The 27815-nt window shown below is 34.4% G+C and overlaps 1 protein-coding gene across 2 annotated transcripts; it reads right to left on the bottom strand.

Moving 5' to 3' along the window:
- TLCD4 (TLC domain containing 4) lies at positions 1-27778 on the bottom strand. Of its 2 annotated transcripts, none has more exons than XM_085303609.1 (8): positions 27470-27778; positions 26840-26942; positions 22663-22828; positions 18898-18987; positions 14060-14118; positions 12094-12188; positions 9403-9476; positions 1-6518 (listed from the first exon to the last, which is right to left on the bottom strand). In XM_085303609.1, exons 2-8 carry the CDS (start codon positions 26898-26900, stop codon positions 6203-6205), a joined length of 861 nt encoding a protein of 286 aa, XP_085159735.1. In that variant the 5' UTR covers positions 26901-26942; positions 27470-27778; the 3' UTR covers positions 1-6202. The 2 variants fall into 2 exon arrangements, with proteins under 2 accessions (XP_085159735.1, XP_085159736.1); XM_085303610.1 differs by having other exon boundaries at positions 26905-26942.
- Positions 27779-27815: the final 37 nt, after the last annotated feature.

The following is a 27815-nucleotide window of genomic DNA, read 5'->3' as shown; positions in this document are numbered from 1 at the left end:
TGTGTTCTTTTCTTTTATTAGGAAGTACCAATACCTTGCATACAACATGCAATTTATTGCTTAATGACATTATTGCATATATATTAAAAAAAAAAAAAAAACAGGCAATATAACTTTATGCAARCTGCTAAACTGTTCAAACAAAATATAGAAATGTTCTTTATCATCAATGAAATGCAAATGAATTGTTCAGAAAAATACAATAAAAAGTAAATTGATACCCATAATATTTAATCATTCACGTTACTAAAACTGATTACTTTTATAACCGATCTGCAGAATTATTATATTGCATTTTTAAGTTCTTGTACAATTATAAGGATTGGCTACGACACTTAGACCACACTACTCTCTGAATTTAGTAATGTGACACTGATATTTTGTGACAGTATTAGAGTTTTAACTTTACTGCAAACCAGATTGTCATGATTTATCAGAAGTCAGTGTAGCAGAATTTACAGTTTTCATCCTCACTCTGCACATAAGATAATTTTACAACATTTATCAAGTTTGGCTTTAGACAGAAGATTATAAACATTTTTAGAATTTCATGAACCTTTACTTTTATCTAAATTGTAAATCATTTTTTCCAACTTTATAATTTGGTTTTCTATCAGGTTAAATTGTTTACAAGTTAAATTATTCTACATATATATATATATATGTAGATATTAAAGAAAACAGTGCATTACATGTATACTAGAAACAAATCCAGGATATTTGGAAATGTGCATACTAAGCATGCAAATTACATGCCAGAGCTCATTATTAGCGCTTTTCTTCCTTTTCTCCTATTATATGATGGATTTGTCTTGTGAAACTGGAATAGGGTTACAATAAAAGTAATATATCCCATATTGCATTCAAAAATTTTATGTTTATATTGGAGCTTAGTATTAATATCTAAATGTTGCTTTCAAACCTAGTAAAATTAAAAAAATACCAAGATTTAAAATCTTAGATAATTTACATGCAACATCTTCCTTGGGGGTAAAAATTCTCATATACATAAATATCTGTAAGCTGATAAAAGCATGTCCAGTCCACAAGACAACTTTTGACATCCCATTCATAGATTAAATATCTGCTACAGAATATTTTATTTCTTTTTATAATTTAAATTTCAATGACCAGAAAGTTATAAATAGCACACAATTATTATATGGTTGACACTAAGACATGCTGAACTCTTTTAATCTAGTTGTAGTGTAAAGGAAATGTCTTCAARAGAGTGAATTAGAAAATTATTGTACATAATTATGATCAGATGTCCTCCGAGTGCAAGACACTACATAATGATCTCAGAAGATCTTTTGACAAAAATTTCTTATTTCAAAAAAATCCAGTTTGCTCTTCATAGCTACCTTCCATTCTGTATTCAACTATAAAGTGCTTGGCTGTTATAAATAGAGCAAAAATGTCAGAGTAAGGAGGTAGCTAGTAGAGATTTGCAATGGATAAGAAACCTTATCATGTGTTACCACCTAAAACTATCCCAGAGCTCTAAACAGCCCAAGCAGCACATCACTCATCTTCTCTCCCATAAAAAGACCTTGCAAGTTGCTTTCAGAAAATCTTAAGACCTTCACCTGTTCCACWAAGAGATTTGCCTGGGGTTGGATTAATGTTAAAGTTTGTAAATATTGATCACTATTTTSATTTGACTGGTATCAGGATCTGAGCTATGAAGTGCTGTTCTCTTTCCAGCTGTTAGATATATTTCACAGAGAGAGATACTCCATCAGGAACAAATCCTTCCTTGTGAAATCCCTTTTAGCCAGTTAATGAAGATGTGGAAAATATGAAAAGGGGTGTCTGTATGTCTCAAACTCTTCTACACTTTTTACTTTTCATCTGAAAATTCTAGCTCCTTTCTATTTATTTTACTGTTGCCTTTTCCCAGGACTGAACACTGCAACAGATCCTAAGTTGGAGCTATTTTCAAGCAGCCCTTTATATTCCTCTGAATGGCTCAGCAGAAGCATCACAAAACAACTTCTCTGTTACTGATCTTGCATGGAAAGCTTGTATTTACGTGTACTGATAYACACACAAGTCCATTACAAAAAATCCTCTTCAACAGCGATTAACAACTAATAATCTATTTTATGCAGCTCGGAAATTTTAAAAGGAAATCAAATTTCATTTCCCAGTGGGCACAGAGATATAGAAATAGCTAATACTTTCTGCTACTTATTATTCTACTGTTGTCCCAACTACAACAGTGGGAAGAAATCTGGATTCCTATATAGCGTGTTCAAGTCCTCCACCTCTCTTCTTTAAACTTGCTTGTACACATTTGCTCACTCTTGTAATTTTTTTCTCTTAGGTTATCATGAATTCTGCATTATTAGTAATCCTCTCCTCTCATTTTTAATATAAAGATAGAAGTAATTCTCTTTAAGACACTAATATCTTTAATTTTTAATACATTTGAATACAAAATTTGGAATTGTTAAGAATCTATAAAGTCAGCTTGTCTCATTTTCCAGTTCATGGGATACTTTTTCAAAAATCAATAGTTTTTTTTTTCCTTTTAAAGTAATTAAGCTAGGAAAGTACCAAGCTCACTCAAAATAAAAAGCATTTATAGAGGTAGAGTAGGCTTCAGTTATGGAATTCTCATCATTGAATTATGTACACAGATACCTATTAAGCATCTCTGTAGTATAAGGTTCTCAGCTTCATTGAAATCCATTCTAACACTCATCTAGCCAATGAGTATTTTGAAGTATATTCCCTCTCTCAAAATACTGCATTCATAAATGAATTATAAAAGCAAAACCTGACCTACCATTCCCCATAGTAGTTCTGAAGCTGATATTTATTCATTTTTTGATTAAAAGGTAAAGCCATACAAAAAGAAAACTTGCATTCCTATGTATAGCCTTACTGGTACAAAAAGACCCTGCCATGATCACTGTGCTAATTTTATGTCAACTGGTATTGAAGAATATAAAAGAAAAGCAAGATATTTAAGCATTTTTACCAGATCAGCTCCTTCCATTTGATATATCCATAACAAAGGAACCTGGTGGCAGACCAAGATTCTGCTTTACACTTGAGAATGCAATTGGTAAAAATGGAGGTTTTAAGCCATCAGAAAAAAAAAAAATGTCTAAAGATGGTATTTATTACAGTGACCACTAATCATGCTTTTACTCTTTTGCATAAAAAGAAGCAGAGATAGGCTTGCAATATGAAATTTTAAAATATTTTAACACAGTTTTTTAATGAATAAAGTGCAATTGAAAAATGTGTGCCAGTGTAACCTAATTTGCTATGTTATAAGCTTTAATGGCATGCAGAAAATGCCCTTTTTCTAATGTATTCATTACATACAACTTTGCAGACTGTTTTTTTTACAGTCCTTGCCCAATACAGCAGTATTAATAATTTTTTTTCCTCAGTAAGTTGTCTTCTGACATATAGTCAATAATCAGGATACAACTGTAATAATTAAAAATATCAAATCAGAAAATTAAAACTTGATGTATTGCAAAGTATTGTGATAACTATACTRATTTTGTACAGCAATCAAAAATATTGTAAGTTCTAAAATACTTATTCCACTTTCCATTCTGTATTGTTGCCTAATTCACACTATGCAGTTCTTCTTCCAACCTAGTTTCAACATAATTTTGTTATAACCTGACTTCTTTCTTCCCTATTATACAAAATACAYCTAGAACTGAAGGAAACAGTCTGTTTTAATGAGTGCTCTACACTGAAAACAAACAAAAGCTTAAGCTACTGAAATTTAGATTAATGCTAAGAAGGGAGGAAATACAAGAGCATTCATAAGTTGTCATTTTAAGCTTTGCTTCAAATTATCATTTTTTCATCCTACTTCCTGAATAAAAAGGCAGACTTCTACTTTCAAATGTGTTCTCCTGAAGGACTGAATTTTCTAACTTTGAAATTAATTTGAGACAGCAACATGCTACTACAAAATAATGCCCTGATCTAATGACTTAAACTGCACAAGATGTATTTCATTTACATCTTTAAATCATAAAATAATACATAGTGCTTTTGTATGTAGACTAGATTTTGGTTAGGTACACCAAAATCACTACCTTAAAGGACACCAGGTTCTGCAAGTTCATATAAATATTCTTTCAGCAAAGCAGGCCACCGAATCAGTTCACCAAGAGCATGGATTTTTTAGCACCCAGATAAAGTACGGCATTCATTCAAAAAAAACCCGCAGTTAAACAAAATAATTGCCAAGTTTCCCAAGGCATAAACAGATCTTTTGTCTGTGCACCTGAAGTATTAATAGGCACAAAACAAAAGAATTGAAGYATTAACAATCTTTGACATCTCCTCTAAGGTGGCAGGATTGAAAAATGGCATTGGGGAAAAAAAAAATGACTGCCAGTTAAATAGTGAACTTAAAAATACTCTATGAAATTATTTTGACCGGGCGAACTAAACTGGTCATCGTTACCTTGGTTATGAGGCATTGCAGCCTACGGGGTCCCCTTTGTAGCTACCCTGCAGACACCTGGCTCCTAGGAGGGGAGCTCTGCTTCTCTCACCTGAAAGCACTGTGCACCTGTGCACTGACACCTTGGTCTGCAGGGATACGAGCTATTTTCACAAAGCTTTGTTAAAGGGAAGAGGACAAAAAGAAAATAAAATATCCTACACATAGGGCAAATATTTTCTCTTTTTTTTAAAAAAAAGTTTTTTAAACAGTCTGCTACAAAAATTAGTATAAACACTTAAACAATAAGTGAAAAATGCATACTTCAGCCCACATTATCAGAAGGTTTAACAAGTAACATCAAAGAAAAAAACAGAAGCTGATCAGTCTCAAATCAGATAGTTTAAAACAAGCAAAAATAAAACCAAACTATTCATACAAATACAGTTCTCAAAATGATAAAAGAAAACACAGAATTTCCTCGAATTGCATTATAATTTAGATTCTAAATCATTCCTTGATGTTAAGATTTCTCTCTGACATCCTCCAAATCTCTAAATTTGTAGTACCTATTGAAAAACGTGTGGTTCTGAAAAAAAACATTTTTCTATAGATATGAACTGTCTTCTACAGAATTACTCAATAGCTTTGAAAGAATTTTGACACATTTTTTTTCAACACGTACAAAGTTAACTACTTCCCAAATTCAAAAATGTTTTCAATTAGCATCTCAGATTTCCAATCTGATTAACAATGAAAATGGGGCAAACAGACCTCAGTATTTCCTAGCAAATGAGTCATTTCTGTGACAAAAGTATTAAGTTACACAGCTCGTACACAGAAGAATTTTCTCTCCTTACAATTAAACTTAACATCCCAAATGTCCCGTGGTAAAAAACAATCGGGGGAGTTACTTCTCAAAGATAATAGCAGCAAAGTCACTATAGTAAGAATTATGCTGTTTCCACATATCATTTAGCATGCTAACTTATGAAAAATTACCATGGGAGATTTAGTAGATGTACTACTGTATGTAAGCTAACACAGTAGAAGTTAATACATTCCATTAAAATTGGAGAATTTTGACATTTTTAAAAAGATATTTTGTGGTATTATAACACAGCATTTTAGATGAAATCATTTCATAAATCCTTCCAAATGGTGTGCATGCATATAAACAGAACAAAAAGCAGTAAAACACTTCATAGAATCAAAGCTTATTTTTTTTTCTTGCAAAAATTAAAAAGTTGTCAAGAATGAAATCTTGATTGTTAACGCTAAATATTCCTACAAGAAAACATAGGAACATGCCAGGAAAAYTGCACCATATCAGGAGTTTGTGTTTTGTTTTTGTTGTTGTTTTTTGTTTCTTGTTTTTTTTTCTTTTTTTTTCCTCTGAGAGAGAGAGAGTCAATATTCATTGGATTTATAAAATATTAATCTGAGAAACCTGAGTGAAACACTTGAGAACACACTGGTAGACAACAACCACATTACCAGTCAGTTCCTTTCTAATTTCAGTAGTTTGTTAAGTGCTGAGAACAAACACCTAGAATTCATTTGTGTGAACTTACGCTGTTGTTCCTCATTCGGTAAGATCCTTAAAGCGTGACCCTGGGTGTGCAGGCAGTGTGGCTAGGGAAGGAATAAGATCGGTACAGAGGTACTACCTCGTTTCCTTAAGAGGAGAATTCCATAGCAAAAATGTGCACTGTTTCAGTGAACCCAAACTGTTTCCATRGTAAAAGTTTCGTTTTATGCATGTGATTTCTAGTCAGATTTCCCATTTTTATGAGTTTTGGCTTCCTCCTGTCCAATAAGACAAATAACTTTGTAGCATCCTTTTGTAATTTTGACCATCCACATCACGTTCATAACGTCCAAAACAACGCTTGAGATAATCCAGGCGCTCTGGGCTGCAAATCCTAACCTCTCAAAAGCCTCTGTCCCAAATGCAGAAATTACACGGCTGTAATACATAGGCATGACTGCGATTCTCACCACGAAGAACACAATGGTCATCAGCACACCATTGACAATGTTGGCTTTTGAAGATTTGGGATATCCCAATACTTCGAAAAACCACCTGCAAAAGAGAGGAGCTCACAGATACCAAGCAGACTTAAAGCCATTCCATTAAAGAGGGATTTTATTTTATGGGGTTTTAAAATTTATTTATTTTTATTAATTACTTCTAACCTTCTCTTTTCTAAACTACTGCCCTTTGTCTTGGCTTAACTGGTAAACCCTTCTGCTCAGTTACAAAAAAGGTAAGCACTGTGTGATATTCAGTAAGGTACAGAAATAATATGTAGAAAATCCTGATATGAACTGCAAATCAGTACACAACAAATATGCATTTCAGTCACTATGACATGTGTTACTCTATAATTCATATTTTATATTATTTCCTATGGTAACTTGCACCAATGAACAACTGTAAAAAAAGTTTTTTTCCCCCTGAAAGCAATTCTGACATAGGAGCTTTGTATCTCCTTAATTTTCATTTAATTACCTACAGATTATAGCCTAGGTAATTACAGATATACTAAAAAATTTTGTCAGACATTCAACTCTAACAGAAACGCTCCAGGAATTGGTTAGAGTGTAACTGAGATGATTAAGAGCCAGCTTCTCCAGCAGTTAGTCTAGAAGCAGGATACACAGCAGCAGTTACCGGACTGAAGAAGAAAGGGACCTGATATATTTGGTAAGACTAACAATGAGAGCCTCTATTTTACTTGGTATATATTGTGCAGATTCCACAAATAATATAAGTAGTTTTTAATGTTTACTGTGATCTACCAAAGGTAACTGTTGGAAAAAGGATATTTCCCTATCCCACCAAATTCCAACAAATGAAAGCCAGTAAATCACACTGTTGATGCATTTAACATTTTACCCATCACTGTCCATAATTGGACATATGAATGTTGATATTAACATAGCAGGAAGTCAATGCTTGACATGCAGATATTATTCAATTAGATAATCCTAGCAGAGATAGAAAATACAATGAAAATGCTTCAGTTCTGAGATTAGAATATCACTTTAATAACAACTCTTTTTGATATTAAGAATGCAAATGAGATGTAATGTAAATCATTATCAAAAATTTACGTTACTGTCTGCATCTGGTTCTCTTCAGATTTAATGAAAAAAAATATTCATCCACTGATGAGATGACATCTCTTAGTGCAAGGGACTATCTCCTACAGATACTTATTTCTGTTTTTCTGAGAAAGCAGWAAATGGGGGTATTCAGGAACACATGCTCACAGGTATAGGCATTTTAAAAGAATCATAATATAGTATTTCTTTTAATAACCAAAAGTATCACTGTACTTTCTAACAATATAATCTGAAAGGTACCTATAGGTACCACTTAAACCCAGGACGAAATCCTTTCTTGATTAAATTCAGTTGGAAAACAGCCATTCGCTGGGACATGAATTTCCAAATAAAAAATCTAGAATATGATGCTATCTTAAAAATATAATACCACCAATACAGTACCATACTACCTTTTTTCATTTTCTCACTCTGCTCTTCCTTGTGTTGCCAAAACAATTTAAAAGAAGTATCTCTTTACCCCCTTCTCCATTTCTCTGTGTACAGGGGACACAGGTTAGACTAAAAATACCTACCCAACTGTGTGTGAGCAAATAAAAGTAACCTCAGTAGAGCTCCATTATCCTATTCTGTCCTCCTGTAAGTTGAATTTGCCAAGTAAATATTCAGAAGGAAACTTAGCACAATCTTTTCCTCAAGATCTGTCTCCTAAAACATTTTAGAGTCTACAAATACAGTGTTGTAATGGGCAATACTTGGATATCATTTTTGCAGGAGGACTACTGTTCCTCTTTTCTCTTCCCTTTTCCCACCTTACCCTGCCTTTCTCTACAGATACSTGGAAAATAACATAGATGCCACACGTGTAAAATCACTAAAGTAGACATACACACTAAGAAGCATGGGTGAGGAACAGGCATCTGCCACACTGAAAGATTTGGTCCTATCACCAAGGTATCACCTATCACTTGGTATCACAAAGAATKAAGAAGGATACCAATGCCCCCTATACCAAAGCCCCTCTCATAGAGCAAGTTCTTCCCAGGGCAGGTCCTTGTCTTCATCTGGGTCACGGTGGCTAAGGAGTGAGGAGACAGACAGGCCGCTCTACCTACAGACCTGAAAGCTCTGAGTGCTTGTCCCTGTGTGTGACACACGGCATTACCACAATCCTTTCCTGACATCCACAGCAGAGATTCCCGTGTAAGTCGTAGCAGGGTTCACCCGTCACTGAACTCTGCAACAGAGCCTTCTGCCACTTTCTTTTCTTATCGAAGGTGTGAAGTACATCCATTTCAGCTGTATTTAGATGCTTTASTAATTTTCTATTTTAAGCTTTCAAATTTATTTCTAGAACTATTTTTGAAAATACTCAYGTGTATATTTACATTAATCTATATGTTTATATACATATATTAATACGGATACATTATGCAGTATTGTAAAATAGGCTTCACATTATCTAGAGCACTGCATTTCCAAYGATTCTGCTAATGATGCTATCTTGCCTTTTTTGTTTTTTGTAGGTCCGTGATGTTAAAAACAAAATCGCTGTTGAAACTTACAGCTTCCATTATAATAACTAAATGAACACACATAGGCTAATAACAAATACTATATTTATGAAATTTTTTGTTCAGTAGTTTCATGAAAAGTTATCATTTCGTATGAAAGGTACTCTAAAGAGGAACTTGTGAGGAATACATAAGATGTAGTACCATGACTATAGCAGCTAAAAGCTTTCATAGTAGAAGTCTTCCAGACAGTAATATTTAGTTAAATATGTATTAATTCACTTTCAGCTAATGTTCTGCAACACAAAACTTCCTAAGTGAAATAAATAATAACACAGATTTACACAAAAAGAATTAGGTAAAAATTCACTAAGAATCACCTACCGCTGATTCACAAAAGGAGTGGAGAACTCTGCAAGCAGACGGAAGTTTCCAAAATAAGCCAACAAACCTTTGCTCTGGTTATCAAAATAAAATAGACATACAAAGTTCAACAATCTAGCAGTTAAATCTTGATTAAAGTCTTCAAGCAACACAAAAATGACAGTGTCTCAAATTATTTACTAAAATTGATAGCAAACAAATTTGTTAGTTGCAACTACTTTCCTTACAATTTCAAAATAAGGCTTACTACAAAAGATACAAAGGTTCTTCTGTTATCTTGAAGYAACAGTTTCTTATAGCATTTTAAATAAATCTTTAAAATTTTTACAGTTAAGATGCAATGGAAAGCTAGCTAGAAGACACTGGCACAACAGAATCATTATAACTACTACTGTTTATCATCTATGATAATTATAAACATTTTAGATTTCTCATGCTTAAATAAATTGAAACAGAATCACTATAAACTGTTGGAAAAAGCCCCTATAATGTTTTAGGGAATGTAGTTTGCAAAAATGAAGATGAATAGCTGGCTGTTATTTGGCAGCAAAAAAGGCACAAAAAGCCCTTAAATTCTTCTCTCCTTCCCATTGCAGGGGAAACCCTTTCCACCAATTCTGCTTTAGTCCCTGCTGTATACTGTGGAAGAAGAGCACAGCTATTCTGTGCTGGTGTCAAGTTTTATATTGTTCTACATTGTAACTGAACACTTTCCTCTAAATAACAAAAATACGGAATAACCTCTGTGTCATCTTTTGGTTGTGCTACCTGCTATAAATAATATTCATTATATCATGACTAGGTAAGTAGCAGTTCATAAATGCAGAGTCAAAAAATTAAAAAAAAAAAAAAATCAGTAATACTCCTGAACAACCCACAGTATGAATGTAATCATTCCTCATTTCCTCACTAGATATATCAACATCTAGTATCTCAGGCATTTCACATCAGATTTAGCACTATACCAAACAGAATCTGCGTTCTTAATCAAATTATCTCCCATCTTCAAAGCCATTTTTGAAACAGGATACCTATGAAAAACTTCCTCTGAAGATAAGCTAGTGAGAGTAACACATAGACATTTGAGGGTAAAGTTGGAACTGAATAATAAAAACTACTTAAAAAAAAAGTCAAAGTTCATGCAATAACTACAGTTTCCATTTACTCCAGAAACAACTAATGGRGTGGGAGKTTTTTTTTTKTTTTTTTTTTTTTGTTTGTTTGTTTTTTTGTTTGTTTGTTTGTTTTTTAACACCAAGGCATTAGCCTTTATAGTGATATTTTAGTTTCTCTAGTATTCAGTTCTTTCTAATTCAGCTTCACTCATGATAATACTAGTAGATCTGATTATCTTCAACTCCAAAGAGTGTTTACATGTTAGTGTACTTCACCTCCTTTAAACAATAACATGGGAGATCTGACATTAAGTCCAAGATAAATTTGGTATGCAAGGGTTTGTGTGTTGCTTTTTTTGCCTTATCTAACTATATGTAAATCTTTGGTTTTGTTAATAGATAAATGAAAGTTAAATGAAAGCTTTCTATTCCATATTGCTACACCACACTATCATAATCTTGGGATACAGGAAGTATGTTGGGAAAGAGATGCGGAAGATGAAATAGTGCATTTTTAAAATAACTTTATTTATTGAAGGGGGTTTCAGAAGTAATTCTGGAGTGCTATTTTCGAGATTAGCAGGATTTCTGTCAAGTCATCTTTGAGGAAATTCCACCTAGTAGCAGCAAAGAGCAATTAAATTAGTCTTTATCCTAGAACTATATTCTTCTCTTCCCCTTTTTCCTTCAATGTATGTAGGCCACAGATATTTATGGATATATACAATCAGTCATCCAGTTTCCCCTCTAAAGTTACCTTAAACATGAAGTCTCAGAGAGTCAATGAACTTTTAAAATTATATGACAAATCTCAGACAGCTATAAAAAGACCTGAAGTTAGCCTATGCTAAATAGTTGATAAGGTTCCTTTAACATATATTTAGGAACCACATAGCATTGCACATTATTCAGACTGGCATACTAATATTAAATATTAACAGGCACTATCTACTAGCTGTTCAATAACTTATAACATCAATTAAAGTGGAATACATTTCTCGAATATCCTCTACCAAAGTAGTAGAGTGTTCTATTAACAGTGTCTAGCTAAAGTATAAAATAGATATTTTATATTACACTGTATGCCATAACAGAATTCTTAGATTCTTTTATGTAAAAAAAGAAAAAAAAACTCACCCAGCTGACTAACAGATGCATCAGATTTAGAGATCATTGATCTATGGAAATGCCTTGTAAATACAGTAACAAGCAGAACATAACCAATCGAAACTGTTTCCTTCTGATTTTTCTGACTAAACAAGGACTTGTGATTTTATTTGAAATCCTTTCCCGTAACCACATAAGYCCCTCTCTCTCAAGTCCCTCTAAAGCAAAAATTGAATAAAGTTCCAGTTTCAACAAGATAAACAAGTTAGACATATTTTTGTTAAAGGGCTATAATACTGCAAARGTATGCACTTAGCACAAATGACCAATAACACTATTTAGAAAGTAATGGTAACTGAAAATATAGATATGCATTTCACAAGGATAACACACCAAATAGTGATAAGTTTTTTAATCATTAAGCAAATGAGATCTATGAAGCACCTTTGTCTATCTCATCTGCACTCACCAGTACAAAGGAGTAAGCATACAGAGCTGCCAAGTGATGTATCACAAAAAATTTGTCACCAATAGCCTTCCAGTAGTAAATAATAAGCAACAAATCTACAAGAGAAAAGAAATAAGAACATATTACCATTTACCTGATAATAGCATTTCTTTAAGTTTCTAGGGTTGTAAACAATGACATATGGTACCTGTAGAAGCATTCTGTATTAATGATCTTTGAAGATTATCTTTAGGGTAAAGACTCTCTTTTAGGTAGTAAAAGTTATGACAGAGAGTTAAGCAACAGTATTCTTCCAACAGTTGCCATAAATTATTGTTTTTTCCACATTAAGGGAAGTACAGGGACAAGAGCTTTAGCTGAAATATTTTGGAAAAAAAAATGGATCCAGAATCTCATAACAAGACTTCATGCTTATGAGCCCACAAATTTCAAAAAARGTACACTTCCCCAAAGGGCAGGGAGCATAGCCAATAAACATATACAATAAATGCAGGGATTTACTATGTGACTTGTGAAGCRAGGAGTTACATTAGCAAGCAGGAAACCATTTAGCAAAAATATTTTGAAAGGGACACCTGGAATGAAAAGTAAGTTTTGTTTATTTAATCTTAATTCTTCARTTACTGCAAAAGCAATGTAGAGTACCTGAGTTACCATTGTATTGAAAGCTTTGTATTGAAAGCTTTGACATTAAAGTTCCTTTTTGCCTTCTCAAAGGTTTGAGATTTCAGGAGATTTTTATGTTCTTTACTGGAACAAGAAACTCCAAATAAATAAGTACTTAGTACATTGCCCCATTGCCCTGGAACACAGCAACCAATGTTTCAAATTGAAGACTTTCCACCTCAGCCCCCCCCCTTTTTTTTTTTTTTTTTTTTATTATTATTATCTCCAATGAGTGTCCAGATCTCTTTTATAAAAATTAGCTATCCTCAGGCAGGACTCCACATTATCTGACAGAGTTGCTCCACTTCCTGTAAATAATTAAACATTAACTATATAAGGAAGTGAGAAAGAATTAGTAGCCAGGTTCAGGTCTCTATTCAAAGGCACTCATTAACTTATCATGAAAGTCTAATGTCTAATTATTCAAAAATAGACACCAATGAATTTAAACAAGGGAGATGAAGTTCCTCCAACAGACAAACCAGACACTCAACCCAGCCCACATTCTCAGTAGGCATTCTGATCACCTGTTTATCCAGACCATCGGGGCGAGAAATCTAGTCTGACAGAATCAAGTACATGGCTCGATCTCTGAGCAGAGACTCCATCCTAACATGAGAAGTTTTCCTTGAAAATAGTATGAATCAAAAAACATTTTGGCTTTAACAGGTCAGCATGCCCACAGACAATAAAAGAAAGCTCCAAAACACTCTGTAAAAAAATGTTCCCAATACAATTTTAGTTAACAGTAAGTAATTTAGAATAGAAAACGTGCAATGGAAAATGTTATATCAAAAAATAATTTAAAAATTCTTAATTTTAAACATGGGACTACATTTTGGCTTAAAGTGAAATTAGAAAGTGGGTATGAGAGGGATCTTATGGCATCACTTGCCTCAGCTTGTTATGAGGGTTACTAAACTGCCTCTGCCGGCATTTTGAAGTCATTGGAAAAAAATATCTAGTAGTACTAGAAGTTCTAGACACCCTGAAGTGAGTGAAGAGCACTACTTTAACACCTTTTAACACCTAAATTGGCTGAAGAGCAAGAGTGAGTTGGAGGTTGTGTATCAAACCATCATAAAACCACACAGGGCATTTCCTTAGCGCCTGTGGAGATACCATTTGCATCTTTCACATCCACCAGCAAAATCCTGYKATTTCACCAAAACACACAACTACATTAGTAATTTTAAAATCCACACTAAAACCTGTACTGCGTACGTACAGCACATTTTCAGCATAGTGACTCAATATAAACACATACATTGTGTGCATTGCATACACATTGCATAATTACCAGAAATGAGGTAGCCTGTGGTAATAGCAATATTCAGTTTCACAACTGAAGGGTCACCCCTGTAAAAATACCAAAAAATGCACAGTTACAGTCTTTATAACAATATAATTTGCAAAGGACATACACATATCAAACATTGTTATGTCCATCAGGTCASCTAATACCTGGCACATCAGTAAGACATTATGATATTTGGATGAGGAAGCTCCTGGTCAGGAAAACATGTTCTTTTTGCACCAAGATAGAAGACACCTACTAACTACCCTAATCAGGATTACCTCTTGCCTTGGGAAGCTTGCTAGAGACTAGAACTGAAACTCAGCAGGTACCATGAACTAGTTTCTCTGGAAACAGTCAGAGAATGAAAGAGAACAGACCAAATAGTGTCTCACAGCACTTTAACTGGCACACTGCAACTTCCTTTTTGCTCTTCTGCTCATGTTAAAACTTTGCTAAGGAAGATAAAAAAAAAAGTCTTACTCATTTCATGCTATTCATATATATAAGATGATGAATGCTTATTACATCTACAGGGATAAGCAGAGTAGAAAAACATATGATAGGAATTTATTTGCCAGTTCTTTGTGCTCAAGGAACCTTCCAGTAGGAGTGCTTAGTGGAATAATTCCACATCTTCTGTCTCTTCCATTTTTATTCTAAATATTCAGCAAGCAAGGCTCCTAGGAGCATGCATATAACTTCAGTTCCTCCAGGATATTCAAACCCAAACTTGTGCATACAGCTCAAAATGGGGAAATATAACAAGTAACTTTCATTTGTTCTTCCACTGTCCTCTGTACATCCTTACTTTGAGGAATTTGAAAAGCAGCTCTCTTTTCCTCTGCATAAAGATTATTTTACACACACACCAAGTTGTACATCAAATCTACATCTGTTTTAAGTATGAATCAGCCAGATTACGTCTGAACTCAAGATTGAGATTTAAGAGCCCTTATCCGGATGAGACAGAGAATGATCCATTTCCCTTCAGTCTTTCCAGGAAAATGGCCACCTTACAACAAATTCTCTCCAGACTTTCTAAACCAAAACTTGAGCAGCATATATGGGTGCACTACCCATTTGGCACCTCCCAATACCTCCAGAAAGATTCCCTGTTAGAATCCCAAATTAATCCTAATTAATGGGAAGATTAGAATTTATTCTAAAGTTTTCTAGATTTCCTGATCAATCTTCTAGAATGGGAAGCACAATGGAATGGTTATGAAACCAGATGTTTGCAGCCTAGTTTTGGTGCAACCAAGTTCCAGGAGCGACAAACAGGGAGTGACTAAGGAGCATGTGAGACAAACGAATTATGTAGAAACATGCACAGATAGATATAACATCCAAGTGTCCACATGATGTGCCTTCCTTAAGCATCTTTTCAAATAAAGTCATACTGGATAAAAATCAAATACTAATTGAATATCACACTTTAAAAAGACAGTATAATAACCCTAGAGTGAACAGCTAAATGAAAAAGCTTGTTCTTTTGAGAAGTTACAACTTCACTCACTTATTTCTCCATCTCCCTATCTAACCTCTACCACCTCCACGTTTTCCATAATGTTATTCTCACACACCTCAAAAACAGTTTCTGTAGAGCCTGTGTTATCTTAGTCTGAATTATACACAGGGAAAAAAAAGGCAAAYTGTTATGGGAAATCCTAGACCATCAAAAAAGGTGTACACACTTAAGGGAGATACCTCCTTCTAAATTATCAATGCTCCATTCTTTATTATCCTTCCTTAGGATTAATTKCATCTAGTTTCATGCATAACCTAACAGCAGCGCATGGACTACACCTTCTTTCCATCCTTTCATTAGCAGAAATCCTGACCTCTTTCAAGACCTATGGTATCATCATGCTTTTAAGCTTCACATCCACACATAAACCTAGAAGTTAGGCTGATGTATCAAGAGGCTCAGAACTTGAGATTTTCCTTATTTAAGGCAAACAATTAAGCAAGCTAACAAATCCCTCCCCCACCAACCCCACTGCAGGAAAGAACCCATTTGGATACTGCCATCTAGTCCGTAACTACGCAGAGACAGTGCTAGCAACTAGAGGGAAGGAGCATCTCTATCAAAATCTTCCTTGTAGTCCAAAACTGGAGGACCTAGGCAATGTTCTCAGGCTACAGGAACAGAGGAGGCCAAGGAAGGCTTATCAAGGATCCCTGGTCATTTACTTGTAAACCATTGAAGCTAGATTCACAAATATTTCTCACACTGCTAATGTGAGACTTCTATAGAAAGGCTCACACATCMTTTGTACCTCTAAATGTCTGAGTCCCACAGATTATGTCTGCTTTTCAAAAAGATTTCCACATGATTGACCAGCTTTGCAACAATCCATCTGGCATTTCCCTTAGAATTTGCTTCTTCCTCTCCAGTCTTACTTAATTAAAATCAAAACTATGTGGATTCAACTATGAATCAATATAAAAATTAAAAGTATGGCACGGAACTGTGATGTGAAGTTAAGATTCAATGTACAGCTAAGCCATAAAACAGACGCTGGAAAAAAAAATGTTAAAGCTCTATATGGTCAATTAGGGATTTAGTGACTGCATATGCAATATGACATATGGGGGAACATACACATAAATGCTAGCTATCTCATTTTTAAGAGTAACATAAGTCAGCCTTAAAAGAATAAGTACATCTGCAATTTCTGAGAAAACTACCCTTTATTTCTGGCATTGTTGGTAGCTTCTGGTAGTAGAAAGCCAAACAAAACAGTGCTACCAGGAAAGCAATATTTTATTTTACTGACAGGCTGTATACAAGTACTTGCAATGTTGTGGGCAATACGTTCAGTGTTTCTTTGCACTTAACTCTATCACTTACATGAACATGAATTCAGATCATTACAACTACATTAAATAGGTTAAGTGATACTCCATACATTTTAATATAATTAGTTTAATAACTAAAAATACTGATTTTGAGATCTACAATGTGTTCTATGAGGACTTTTAATTGACAAATTCTTGAAACCACTGAGTTTTTGCCCGAGAAAAAAAACTTAGAGAAATACTGCCATAAAATGAACCTGAAGCTTTGACTGGAAAACATAGATCAGATAACCTTCCACTAGTAAACTTCTAAATATATATTTTAAAAAATCCTTATTCTACCACATATAAAGCCATAGGTAACAGTTATTCTGAAAGGTATCTAAGGAGAGAAAACTATTTATAAATAAGAGCAGAAATACAGACTAGCTTTCTCCCAAAGGAAGACAGACTGTTTTAAGATTCAATGTTTTTTATAAAATCTTGGATGCTAAGGCTCCTTAAGAAAGATGAAATTTTCAATGCTGTACACAAGAAGTTATCTAACATTACTTTGCTCAAACTTATTAAGAACAAAAAGTTACTTTTCTAGTTTATCTGACTTTTTTCTAGAACAATACCAGGAAAATTTAACTAATGTTACGACACAATTCATTTAACTTCACCAAGTCGTTTTTATTTCTGACATTCATGATTTCTTTTGACCTTTTAGAACAAAATCTACTCAAATAAATCAAGATAAAAGCTTGAATCTTATAAATCTTACTCCAGCACACATGCAGGCACACATGCAGACAGGCAATGCATGCATTAAATTAAAATAACCTGTTGCTTTTCAGCATAGTTAACAGACCTCATAAGATGTGCAGACAACTGTATTTGATCTCTCCAAACATACTAAAATACAGTGGAGAAAATGCCAGATAGCTAAGACTGTCACTACTTAAAGAAGAGGCCAATGCTGCAGAAGTTCATGTTGCAATTAATGTTATAGAGAGCCATACAACAAGTCAGTGGTAGAGCTGCAATCAAAATTCATAGCTTCAAGCACCCAATCCTGTCCAGTCCACACTGCATTGTCATTAATTTACAGTATCAAAAAAGCAGAAAAAGTATCAAATGTTAAATTTATGCAAGTTTAGGCTGACTCAATAGCATGGTCCTTTGACACAATGGTCCTTTTACAACAACCTGTGACAGAAATATGAAACAAGACTTAAAAGTACTTAGCTACCCTTTAGGAAAAAATGTAGCCTCTTTATTCCAGAAGAAAAGGGTCTTGGAGGATGAGTAAAACTTCAAAATATCAATAGCAATCTATAATTAACTCAACTAAAATAAATGGCATCTTCCATTTCTGTCTGTCTGTCTTTCTCCCTCCTTCTCTCTTTCCCCCTCGAAAAGAAAAGAGGGGACAGGGAAGAAGACTGAATCAAAACAAAATAACTAGATATCAAGAAATGATTAAGCTTAATACATAATGTTTTTGTTAACTTGAGAAACTTTTAGAAAAGTTTAAATATTCCTACTCCTTCTGAAGATAAATTTTTTGACTTTTTTCTTAAAAAAAAAAAAAAAAAAAAAAGATTGATAGAAACTTTTGGAGATTTTGGAGAGGCTGAAATATAAATACCTTCATTTAACTTATCCTTTTTGTACATTTTTGTATCTGTGTATTTCATATATGAAGTAAGCTGTTCCAATTTTCTGTGTGTTTTTCTCACAGAAAAAAAGACTACAGTAAATAGCCCAGTTTCAGTCCTACTCATTTAGGTTGTACTTTTAGTTCTGCACCTTAGTAATTCAGTATGCTATTTCAGATCAGTTGTCTATGCTGTATTCTACTTCAGAAACATAATACAATAATGCATTAAAATTGACAAAGTAATTTATAATTATCAAATGGACAGGTGTAAAAATGAACACAATTCCTTAAAGAGAAATTAATCAATTATTTCAGTAACACTGTCCTATTTTTTCATTCTCAATTATGTTAYTTTATTATGGAAGCATAGCATATGTGTAACATGTCTTACCAGAGATGGTCAGCATTAACAGCTTCATCGTACAACAAAATATATAAACAGAAAATACCAACCACCAAGGCATGGATTGTGGACACTGTCCTGAAACAGATCACAGTCACAAATAGATACTACAATTTAGAATATAATACAAAAGGAAGGATGTTTCCAAAGCAATTCTCAATTGCATCCATATGCCTTTGTAATAAACAACCATCTCTTCTTTACATTACATCCAACCATTCATATGACTGACCAGATACAGATGGGAAAGACCATCATAAAGAAGTAAGGTTTGAAAGTAAAGTTATTGAGATCTATTATTTTTCCCAATTATCTCTTATGCTAATGAATCCTTACTGACAATATGACAGATAGCTCTTCAAATGAAGATTTACTGCACTGCCCTGCTCAATGGAAAAACTCAAGAATATATCTTGTATTTTATATCTAGATTAGTCCMCACGTACCACAGCAGCAGGTTTCTCCTTTCAGGCACCAAATTAATAAATGAGCCAAAATTATATCTGCTGCATTCAGGTTTCAGAAAAAGGGGGCATTAAATCAGAAATCCGATCAAGTAGAATTTCAGAAAGATCTTCAAAAAGAATTTCAAGAGCATTCGAATGAGACTCCAGTTTTCAAAGTGCATGTGTTTACATGTAACAAAGGGGGTAACTGACTATCTGAGTTATAACAGCTACAGGTTCATGTGAACTATGCAACTCATAGCTTCACTTTCACTATTTCACACTCCCCATGTTGCTCCTTCATCTTACATAAAGCCATAGTAAYCAGAGTTGCCTTGTCCATATTCTAGTGCTAATACCTGTTCCTAGAGATTCCAGTCTCAAGTGTACGGTGTGTATGCATAACAGATGGACTCTGAATATTCACAAACACTTCAAGGTAATTACTTACCTTACAGAGACCTTTGGTAGGGGTTCTGTCATTTCTGTCCTTTTCTATCTGAATGTATTCTTGGAAGGTAGAACAATGCAATAGGCATATGTCCAAAACGTGTAAATTAACCCTTGTTCATCTAACCACAGATTTAACACAGCCATAAACTGCATGTAATATCGTGCACCTACTATTTGCTTTCCCACTTTTTAAGTCTGACCACAAAGAACAAAAGTTACATGTCAAAATACTTTTACTGAATCGTGGATAGTATTTCAAACAAGAGAACTCTAAGTTACACACTGTGCATTACTTTGCACTGTATTATATAGTTATACATTAACAATATACAAACAAATGTATAGATACAGTTAGTTTCCAAGGCAGCTTTGTACATATTGAATAAATCTATTTTGAAGTTATTAATGTTTTAAATGTGTGTAAGTTATTCTCAGGAACCTAAATGCTACTATGCAAGGTTTAAAGAAGACATCTTAAAAGCCTTTTCTTGAGGAAGATATTGCAAAGGAAGTAGGGGGGAAAGGAGGAAAGGGATCAATTGTCATATTGTATCAATACAATATGAATAGCCAAACACAGCATGCTGGATGAGAATATTTACTAACTATTATTACATAGGCCTTTTTTTTTCCTAAGTAAGACAATTTGGTTATCAGAAGTATAATAATAATAATTAACAGCTTAATTAAAATGTCAACTCTTAGCAACCAGGAATTACAGAAGACTACGAACTTCACTTCCTTTTTAAAATGAAGCATGATGTGCAAGATTAGTGTTTGAGAAATACTTGGGATTTTTGAACTTTAGAAGAGGGTAATATTGAAGATTAAATTTATCCTAAAACACAGTTCATGCATTTGGAGTCACAGTCTGTCTCAGGAGCAGCTGTTTATGCAAACTTAAAATTTAGAATATAAGCTATATACAAATATAGCATTGGAATAAAAAAAAGAAGGGAAAAAAAAGCACTCTGCACTTTCAAGTTTTTCCATAGAAGAAGGCACAGAAGAGAAGTAGCACAACACTCCATTTTAATATGGAATCTAGGTCAAGCTATCAAGCTTAGTACATTTCCTTGAAATTATTGTCAAAGCTTGCATCATTTAACTCCTCATTAAACTGCAAATAAAAAAGTTGCACTGATAAGTTGCATACTTACTCCTCTAGTATGAAATACTTCTTTTTTTTTGCAACTGCTAAATAGCAGTACAAATATGTATTACAGAAGAAGCAACAGGAACTTATGCACAGCAAATTGAAGAGTTTCACTACATCTGTGACCAAATATATTTTTTAACTCAGTTTTGACAGTTTGTATACTTAAGATTTCAGAATCAGTTATTTTATTGGTTCRTAATTCTTGAAAGATTAGAATGAATAAATTGATAGTAAAGAGAATATACTCTAGAGCTGCAGCTCAAAAGGCTGATCTACAAAGTGTTCCAAATGGTAATAATATATTTTCAATACTACATTTCTACTCGGGCTATGGATAGATACCCTCTTCCAGACCCAGCTGAGCTGATAAAAATGCATAACCATACTCTGTGCCAGTTTCCTTCAGGTCTGCCAACAGAACCATTTGTGTGAGCGCTCCCTATGACAGTTCAATATAAGACACGACAGCAATGATCAGACAGCAAAGCATTTTAAAACATTTAAGCTAATCCAACTCATTTTAACTGGAGGTAGTGACTTTCTCTACCTGAACAGCTGTCTGCAGAGCATATTTATGTCTATATACTACAAACACGTAAGTTACATCTCAAGATGTCTCTTTGTTTGGGTGAAACACTGGTGTGATGCAGCGGTTTGACCTAACACTGCTTCTAGCTACCAGCATTAACAGTCAATTTGTCGTGGAAACAAAAAACACTCCTAGCCTTTTTTACTTCCATCAGGACACCCTCCTCAGAAAGGTAAAACATCAACAAGCTGCTGATGAGCTGTGCTTTGATTTTCATGCCTTCTAATTTCAGAACAGAATGTAGCACTGGGCTGCGACTCACCTATGAACTAACATCTATACTCTACTCTCAGCTCCCAGAAAAGCTGTAAAAAGAAGTAAGAAGGGGCACAGCCAGAGGTGCTTTGTTTTTCAACTTGATTAGTTAAACACCTTATATTGTAGCCTGGTGAGAACAGAGAAGCTTATTTCTAGCAGACTTATAATCTGTGAAGCAATTCATACATTATAATGCAAAGCACTACAGCTTAGCATAGAGCTAACAGGCATGGGATATGTCCTCAGAAACCCTATTATGTAATTTAAGGGTCATTTGATGTGGCTTACAAACAGAAGTTCAGCTCCAACACAAAAGAAGTTTAGTTTAGTTTCCCTTTCTGCCTCTAYTGTTGATTCTAGCAAGGAGATAAACTTACTGCACTGATACCATGAATCAGCATCCTGAAAAGATGCTCAGGTAAATAGATAAATATTCAAAGACTGAAATGAAATTAAGATGGTGCCATTAAAAACACTGCAAGTGGATGTTTGCCAAATGGAAGAGAAAAATAATTTGTGTTACTAATGCTGCCTGAAACAATGGAACCAGTTTTAAAAGTATCCCGATACTGCCTTTAAACAGCACAGAGTAGGCCCAGTGAGATGACTAATGTGTTTTGAGTGCAGTGAAAGCAATACAGTATGATTTTTCAAGCTCATAAAAATCTGAAAAATATTTTAATAGGCTACTCAAGCATTGAGCTCGTGTTTAACTTAACCCTTCTGCAGCTTTATATATATATATGTGTGTGTGTGTATGTATGTATACATACACACACATATACACACACACAGGTGTTAACAGTTTCAGGTAGTTCATTATTTGCCATTTGTTTTGAACACTTTACCTTGAATTCCATTCAATCTTTCTTTTTTGGCTGAGATTGTTAAAACCAGGAGTTATTCGTGTTGATACCCAAGAACTTAAAACGTGGAACAGGACCTGAAATACAGCAAAACTGGCAACAGCAATACCAATAGTCTGGTCACTGAAGGAAGCCATAGCTCTTAAGCCTGTGAAGAGAAASAGTAATTTCAGTCCATTCTTCATTTAACCGTCTTAAGCAGCCACAAAAAAATGCTTCCAACAGCTAACTTACCAGATGAAATATTATTCAGTAAAAACTTCCATCCTGTCAATGTTTCTGCTTATGAGAATTATCCCCAAATTTTTATATGTAAAGTTGGGGAGAGGGTGTTAACATAYGTATAGTTAGACAGTTGCTGTCTAAAGTCACACATATTTTATCCACAAAGAAAGGGCAGGGAGGAATATTCAGACTTTGAAATATTATAAAATCCTCCCTAGTCTCTGCTATTGGATCCCTCCACCCACTGGAGGTTCCAAGGCTCCAMCTGCCTGCACACAAGTCTCCTCTCTCACCAAGGAATGAGATGAGTTTTAACTGCAGAAGTTCTCAGCAGATTGACTGCTATTAACAGGATTTGGAAAAAAAAARGGGGGGGGGGAAGTGAAATCAGGTAACTAGAGTAGAGAGATTTTTCAGATCAGTTAGGAAAAGCCTCAGGAACCGATAACGTCAAAACAGCTTTATGTCTGTCTGTATGCTTTACAGAGACAAAGTAGCTCTCAATSTGCACTTTGTTCACAATTGCAAGCTTGTCTTCTGTGACAGTACATAGTCTACGGTATTAGGAGCTTTTTCTTCTTTATATGAAAGATCTAAGCTTTGCACAACTTCATGGCACCATGAAAAGTTTTCTATTATCAGAGTTTTTCAGATGCTGATTGCTTATTTATTTAGGTCTCATGAAATACATATCTAAACAATTCCAAACATAAATGTCAGTCTCTAAACATTTCAGTAATTTCTCCCGTGTCTCCAGTATTTTATAAGACAGAATGGTATTTTCCCAGAAACCACAATTTTCTGACATGCATCTCTGGTTTGACGGTATTGTGATGTGTTTTATATTCAAAGCCTGGCAAAGGCTACAAATTCATAAGAAGTCAATTTGTATTAAGTTGAACAGAAAGGAAAATGAGAAATACAACTGATTGATTCGATTTAGATGATTTTAATAGCYATTTAAATAACTGCTGTCACTTTGGGGGGATTTATTGAACAAAGGAACTAAAAATAAAATGAAATCTTGGAGGCTAGTGTGATTTTATGTTACTATATTGACCTAATAGTCAGCAAAAATTGACACAACTAAATAACGCATTTATGTCTGCCTTTAGTTCACATGCATTATAAAATAAAAAAAATTAATTTTTTTTTAAATTGCATCTACAATGCAATTAGATAGAAACTGTAACAAATGAAAGAAAGGGTAGTCCATCTAAAAATAGCTTAAATGTTCTAAATACGTTGGGAAAATGGTAAACAAATGTATTGGAACATGTTTTGTAATTAAACCTGGAGTTTTAACAAGTGTATTACAAATAGATATGAGCTAATCAAAAATCAAACACTTTTGTCCTTCAAAGCTTAAAAACAGAGAATTTAATGATCTCAAATGCTTTTTTCTCCTCCTCCCCCCTCTCCAGAATCAAAGAGGAAAAAACAATGTGAATTATGTGAAAACATTCTCTGACTAGCACTTACAATAGAAACCAATGCTACATAAGCAGATAGTGCTGGATAAATAGAAGCAGACCTTCTGAGCAAAACTTGCATCCATTTCATATGGATTTCAGGTGTTTACTTCAGACTAGCTGTAATCTAGTCTCAGGGACTCCACAGTTGTTAGAGTATATTCATTGTGTTCTCAGAGCACATTTCCTGCTTAGTTTAATCTGAAAGGAATCCAGCTTGCAAACGCTGGGACTGCTGCGCAACACAAGCGCAGTAAGTGATTCAGTTCAGAAGAGCACTCTTACTCCTAACTAAAAAATTAACCTATACACATCGCAATGCATTGCAACAAACTGGTTCATTACAGGTGTTTTTCTTTTGACCTATTCTAGTTCTGCAGCATACTAGTCTTGAATACTTTTTAGTGTTAGTCTATTAAAAATGCCATGTTCAAATACTGTCCTGAATATTCAGTATGCTCTCTTAAGTATTTTTAYACCGAGTTTTCTGTGTATTTCTCCATTTGTCTGCATTGACCATGAACATAAAAAATACAAAAGAAATTTTGTGCGCTCTTCATGCAGTTTAAAACACTACAGACACTGTTTTAATTTTTAAAAACTCTTCAGCTTGAAGAAACAGAACAGTCAGTTGCATTTTACATGTTTTCAATTTAAAAATCAACTAAAAAACATTGTATGGTGCATATTCCAGGTTTCACTGCTGAGACCAGAAGTTAGTTATGGCCTCATCTAATCAGTAGTAAGCAAGTCCTTTCTCGGCTCACACAAAAGAAAGAGAGAGAGAGAAAAAAAAAGTGTCAGTTTAATTCCTGGAGTGTATAAAAGTAAAGAAGCCAAAACACCTGTTAAAAACAAATCTCTTCAGAAAATAGCAAAAACACTGAACATCAAATCACAACCACTTGATCCTCTTGACTAAAAAAAATTCTCCTGGTCCTACCAATTTTATTAATGTGCAGTGACTCTACTAGCATTACTAGCATGTTTTTTTAAAGATGCTAACATAATCTCTTGAACAAAGGAATCCATGTTTTGTTTTCTTAGCRCTAGAGGATTTTATTAGAAATTTCTAATAAAGCAATATTTCAGTACATGCTAGGTGTTCATTTTAGTACAGAAGATGATGGAATTAAACAAAAAACCTCCCTAACATCCATTCCAAGAGATGAATTAAAACAACTAATCTTTCTTCTAAAAGAATCCCTTTTAAGAGGGAAAAAAAAAAAAAAAAAAAAAAAAAAAAAAGTTGTGCAGAAGGGTATGATCTGACTTTCCAAAGTATTATGTACATATATCTCTCATCAGCTTAAATAGCAACAACAGAACTGTGATGAGTTTGAGAGGAAATATGGTAGCAGAGAAGAAATCACTCACCCAACCTCTAATGGTTGGGCTCATAAGAATTTTGCAAGATTGATTTCAGAAAATGATTTCTTACATGCATTACCAAGATACTGTCTCAGTGCATTAAGTAGGAAAGATCAGGAATAAGTGCACATTTTAATTGCACAAATTAAATTGAACTAAAACAGAGCACTCTTAAGAGTCAGGTGTAAGTAATATGTTTTATATGAGATGAAAGAACAACGCAACTATAAACATTTGTTCATATCTTTGTTTCCAGCTGTATCCCATTTAACTTGAAAATTAACTGTTATTTATCTGAGTTACTTTTTTTGTTTAAAAAAATCCACAGTTTTATCTTGTTGAATCAAACTTTATGTTTTAAAAGAAATCAAATAAGCTTTTGATTACATATGATTTCTTTGCCCTGAGGAAAATGACCAAAGTCAGTTTGTTTTTTCTGCCCTAATATTTTCTTACGACTGTCCAGCAAAGTCTGACCAAGATACACAACGTCATGGATTATATACGGGTAGACACTTTATCCCCCAAACTGCATAGTCATTGATTACTATTCAGTCAGCTGATGGAGGTTTTGAGTGAGAAGGGAAAGGGGGAGAAAGGCAGGAGGGTGATGTGTAATTGCTCTGTACTTCAGGAAAACAAAGTTGCTTCCTCACCATTAGCWATTTAACAGTGATCTTTTCCTAACAGTAGTTTTCTATAATGACTATAATGACTATTCAGCTCAGTATTACTTGCAAGTGATCAAAACTCTCTTACAACTTATCAATGCAGTATTTATGTAAGTAAATACTAGTAAATCTCTAGAACTAATGAATTCCAGCAAGTTATTCATTACACATGTCCAACAGAGTATCAAATTGCTCTCTTGACCCCATTAGTTTTGGGAAAGATAATAATACAGTTTTTCAATCACATTCAGCAAGAATATGCCCAACAAGATCTTTTATCTTCTTTTGGTCTTAAAATTCTACACTTTCCCCTCAATACTGTTTTTACTTGGAAAAAAAAATCCATATTAAAAATCCATATTCATTCAGCCCCAATACAAAACTATTACATACTTCTGACAGAAACAAATCAACACTTACCAAAAGAGTATAAAGGAGCAAAAGAGTTACCAAGTATCATATCATCAACAGGATTTATCATTTACCTCATTTCACCATTCTCCTGAGTCAGATCAATCTTTCACTGGAAAAATAAGAAATGGTCACATATAACCACATGGCAGAGCAAGGAGGTACAGATTAGGGTGCGAGGCCCACAGCCTTTTTCTTTTTTTAAGGCTGGGTTTCAAGACATGTTTGATCAATTACCAAATAAGATTACTCCTTAAAGCTGCTTATGATACCAGGACACCCCATTCAGATGTGCATTCTCTTGATCTCTTTAAAACTGAAAGCTAAATCCGATCTTTGTAAGACTTATCACGCTAATTCACAAAGAACAGCCTGGGACTACTGACTGTTTGCACATTCCGTAATAAGCTTAGCAATAAAACATCTGCAATATTTGTGTTTTGCTCTGTTGTTGGTTCTGACTGTTGTTTCTGTTGCCCCAGTTTGATTGTATGTAGCGTATTTGATCTCTTACCCCAGTAAGAAATGCAGGAAATTTTCCCAGCATGTCACAAYAATGCTATGGGGACGCACACGCGCACAAAAAAAATCAGGCTAACCACTGCTTAAGACCGCTTTTTTCTACGTGAAGATACTCACACCACAAGCTCCAGTTTGCTTCCTGCTCTTGGACACCAAAGCAGCCAGACGATCAAGCATGCTTTTATAAAAAGAGGACACAAGGTGCACAACGTGTTGCAATACCACTTATCTAAAACACTGATTTCCTCAAACATTGCAAGAAGTTTTTAGTCAGAAAGCAACAGAGAGGAAAAAAGGGGGGGGGAGCACCCAGCCTGTGAGAGGTGCTGACTGCGAGCTGCACAACGGGGAAGGGGCCCCGGGAGATGCCGGCRGCGCGGAGACGCGAGCGCCCGACGCGCCGCCTTCACGCGGCGGCTCGGAGCTTTCCGCCCGCAGCGGCTTTACCTCGTCCCGGCGCGGC

This window comes from Rhea americana, unplaced genomic scaffold (genome assembly GCF_003343005.1).
Source record: "Rhea americana isolate MKP2758 unplaced genomic scaffold, rheAme1 scaffold_2, whole genome shotgun sequence".
Classification (NCBI taxonomy): Eukaryota; Metazoa; Chordata; class Aves; order Rheiformes; family Rheidae; genus Rhea; species Rhea americana.
The sequence above is the reverse complement of the archived record's forward strand: the minus strand, read 5'-3'. Positions and strand labels throughout refer to the sequence as shown.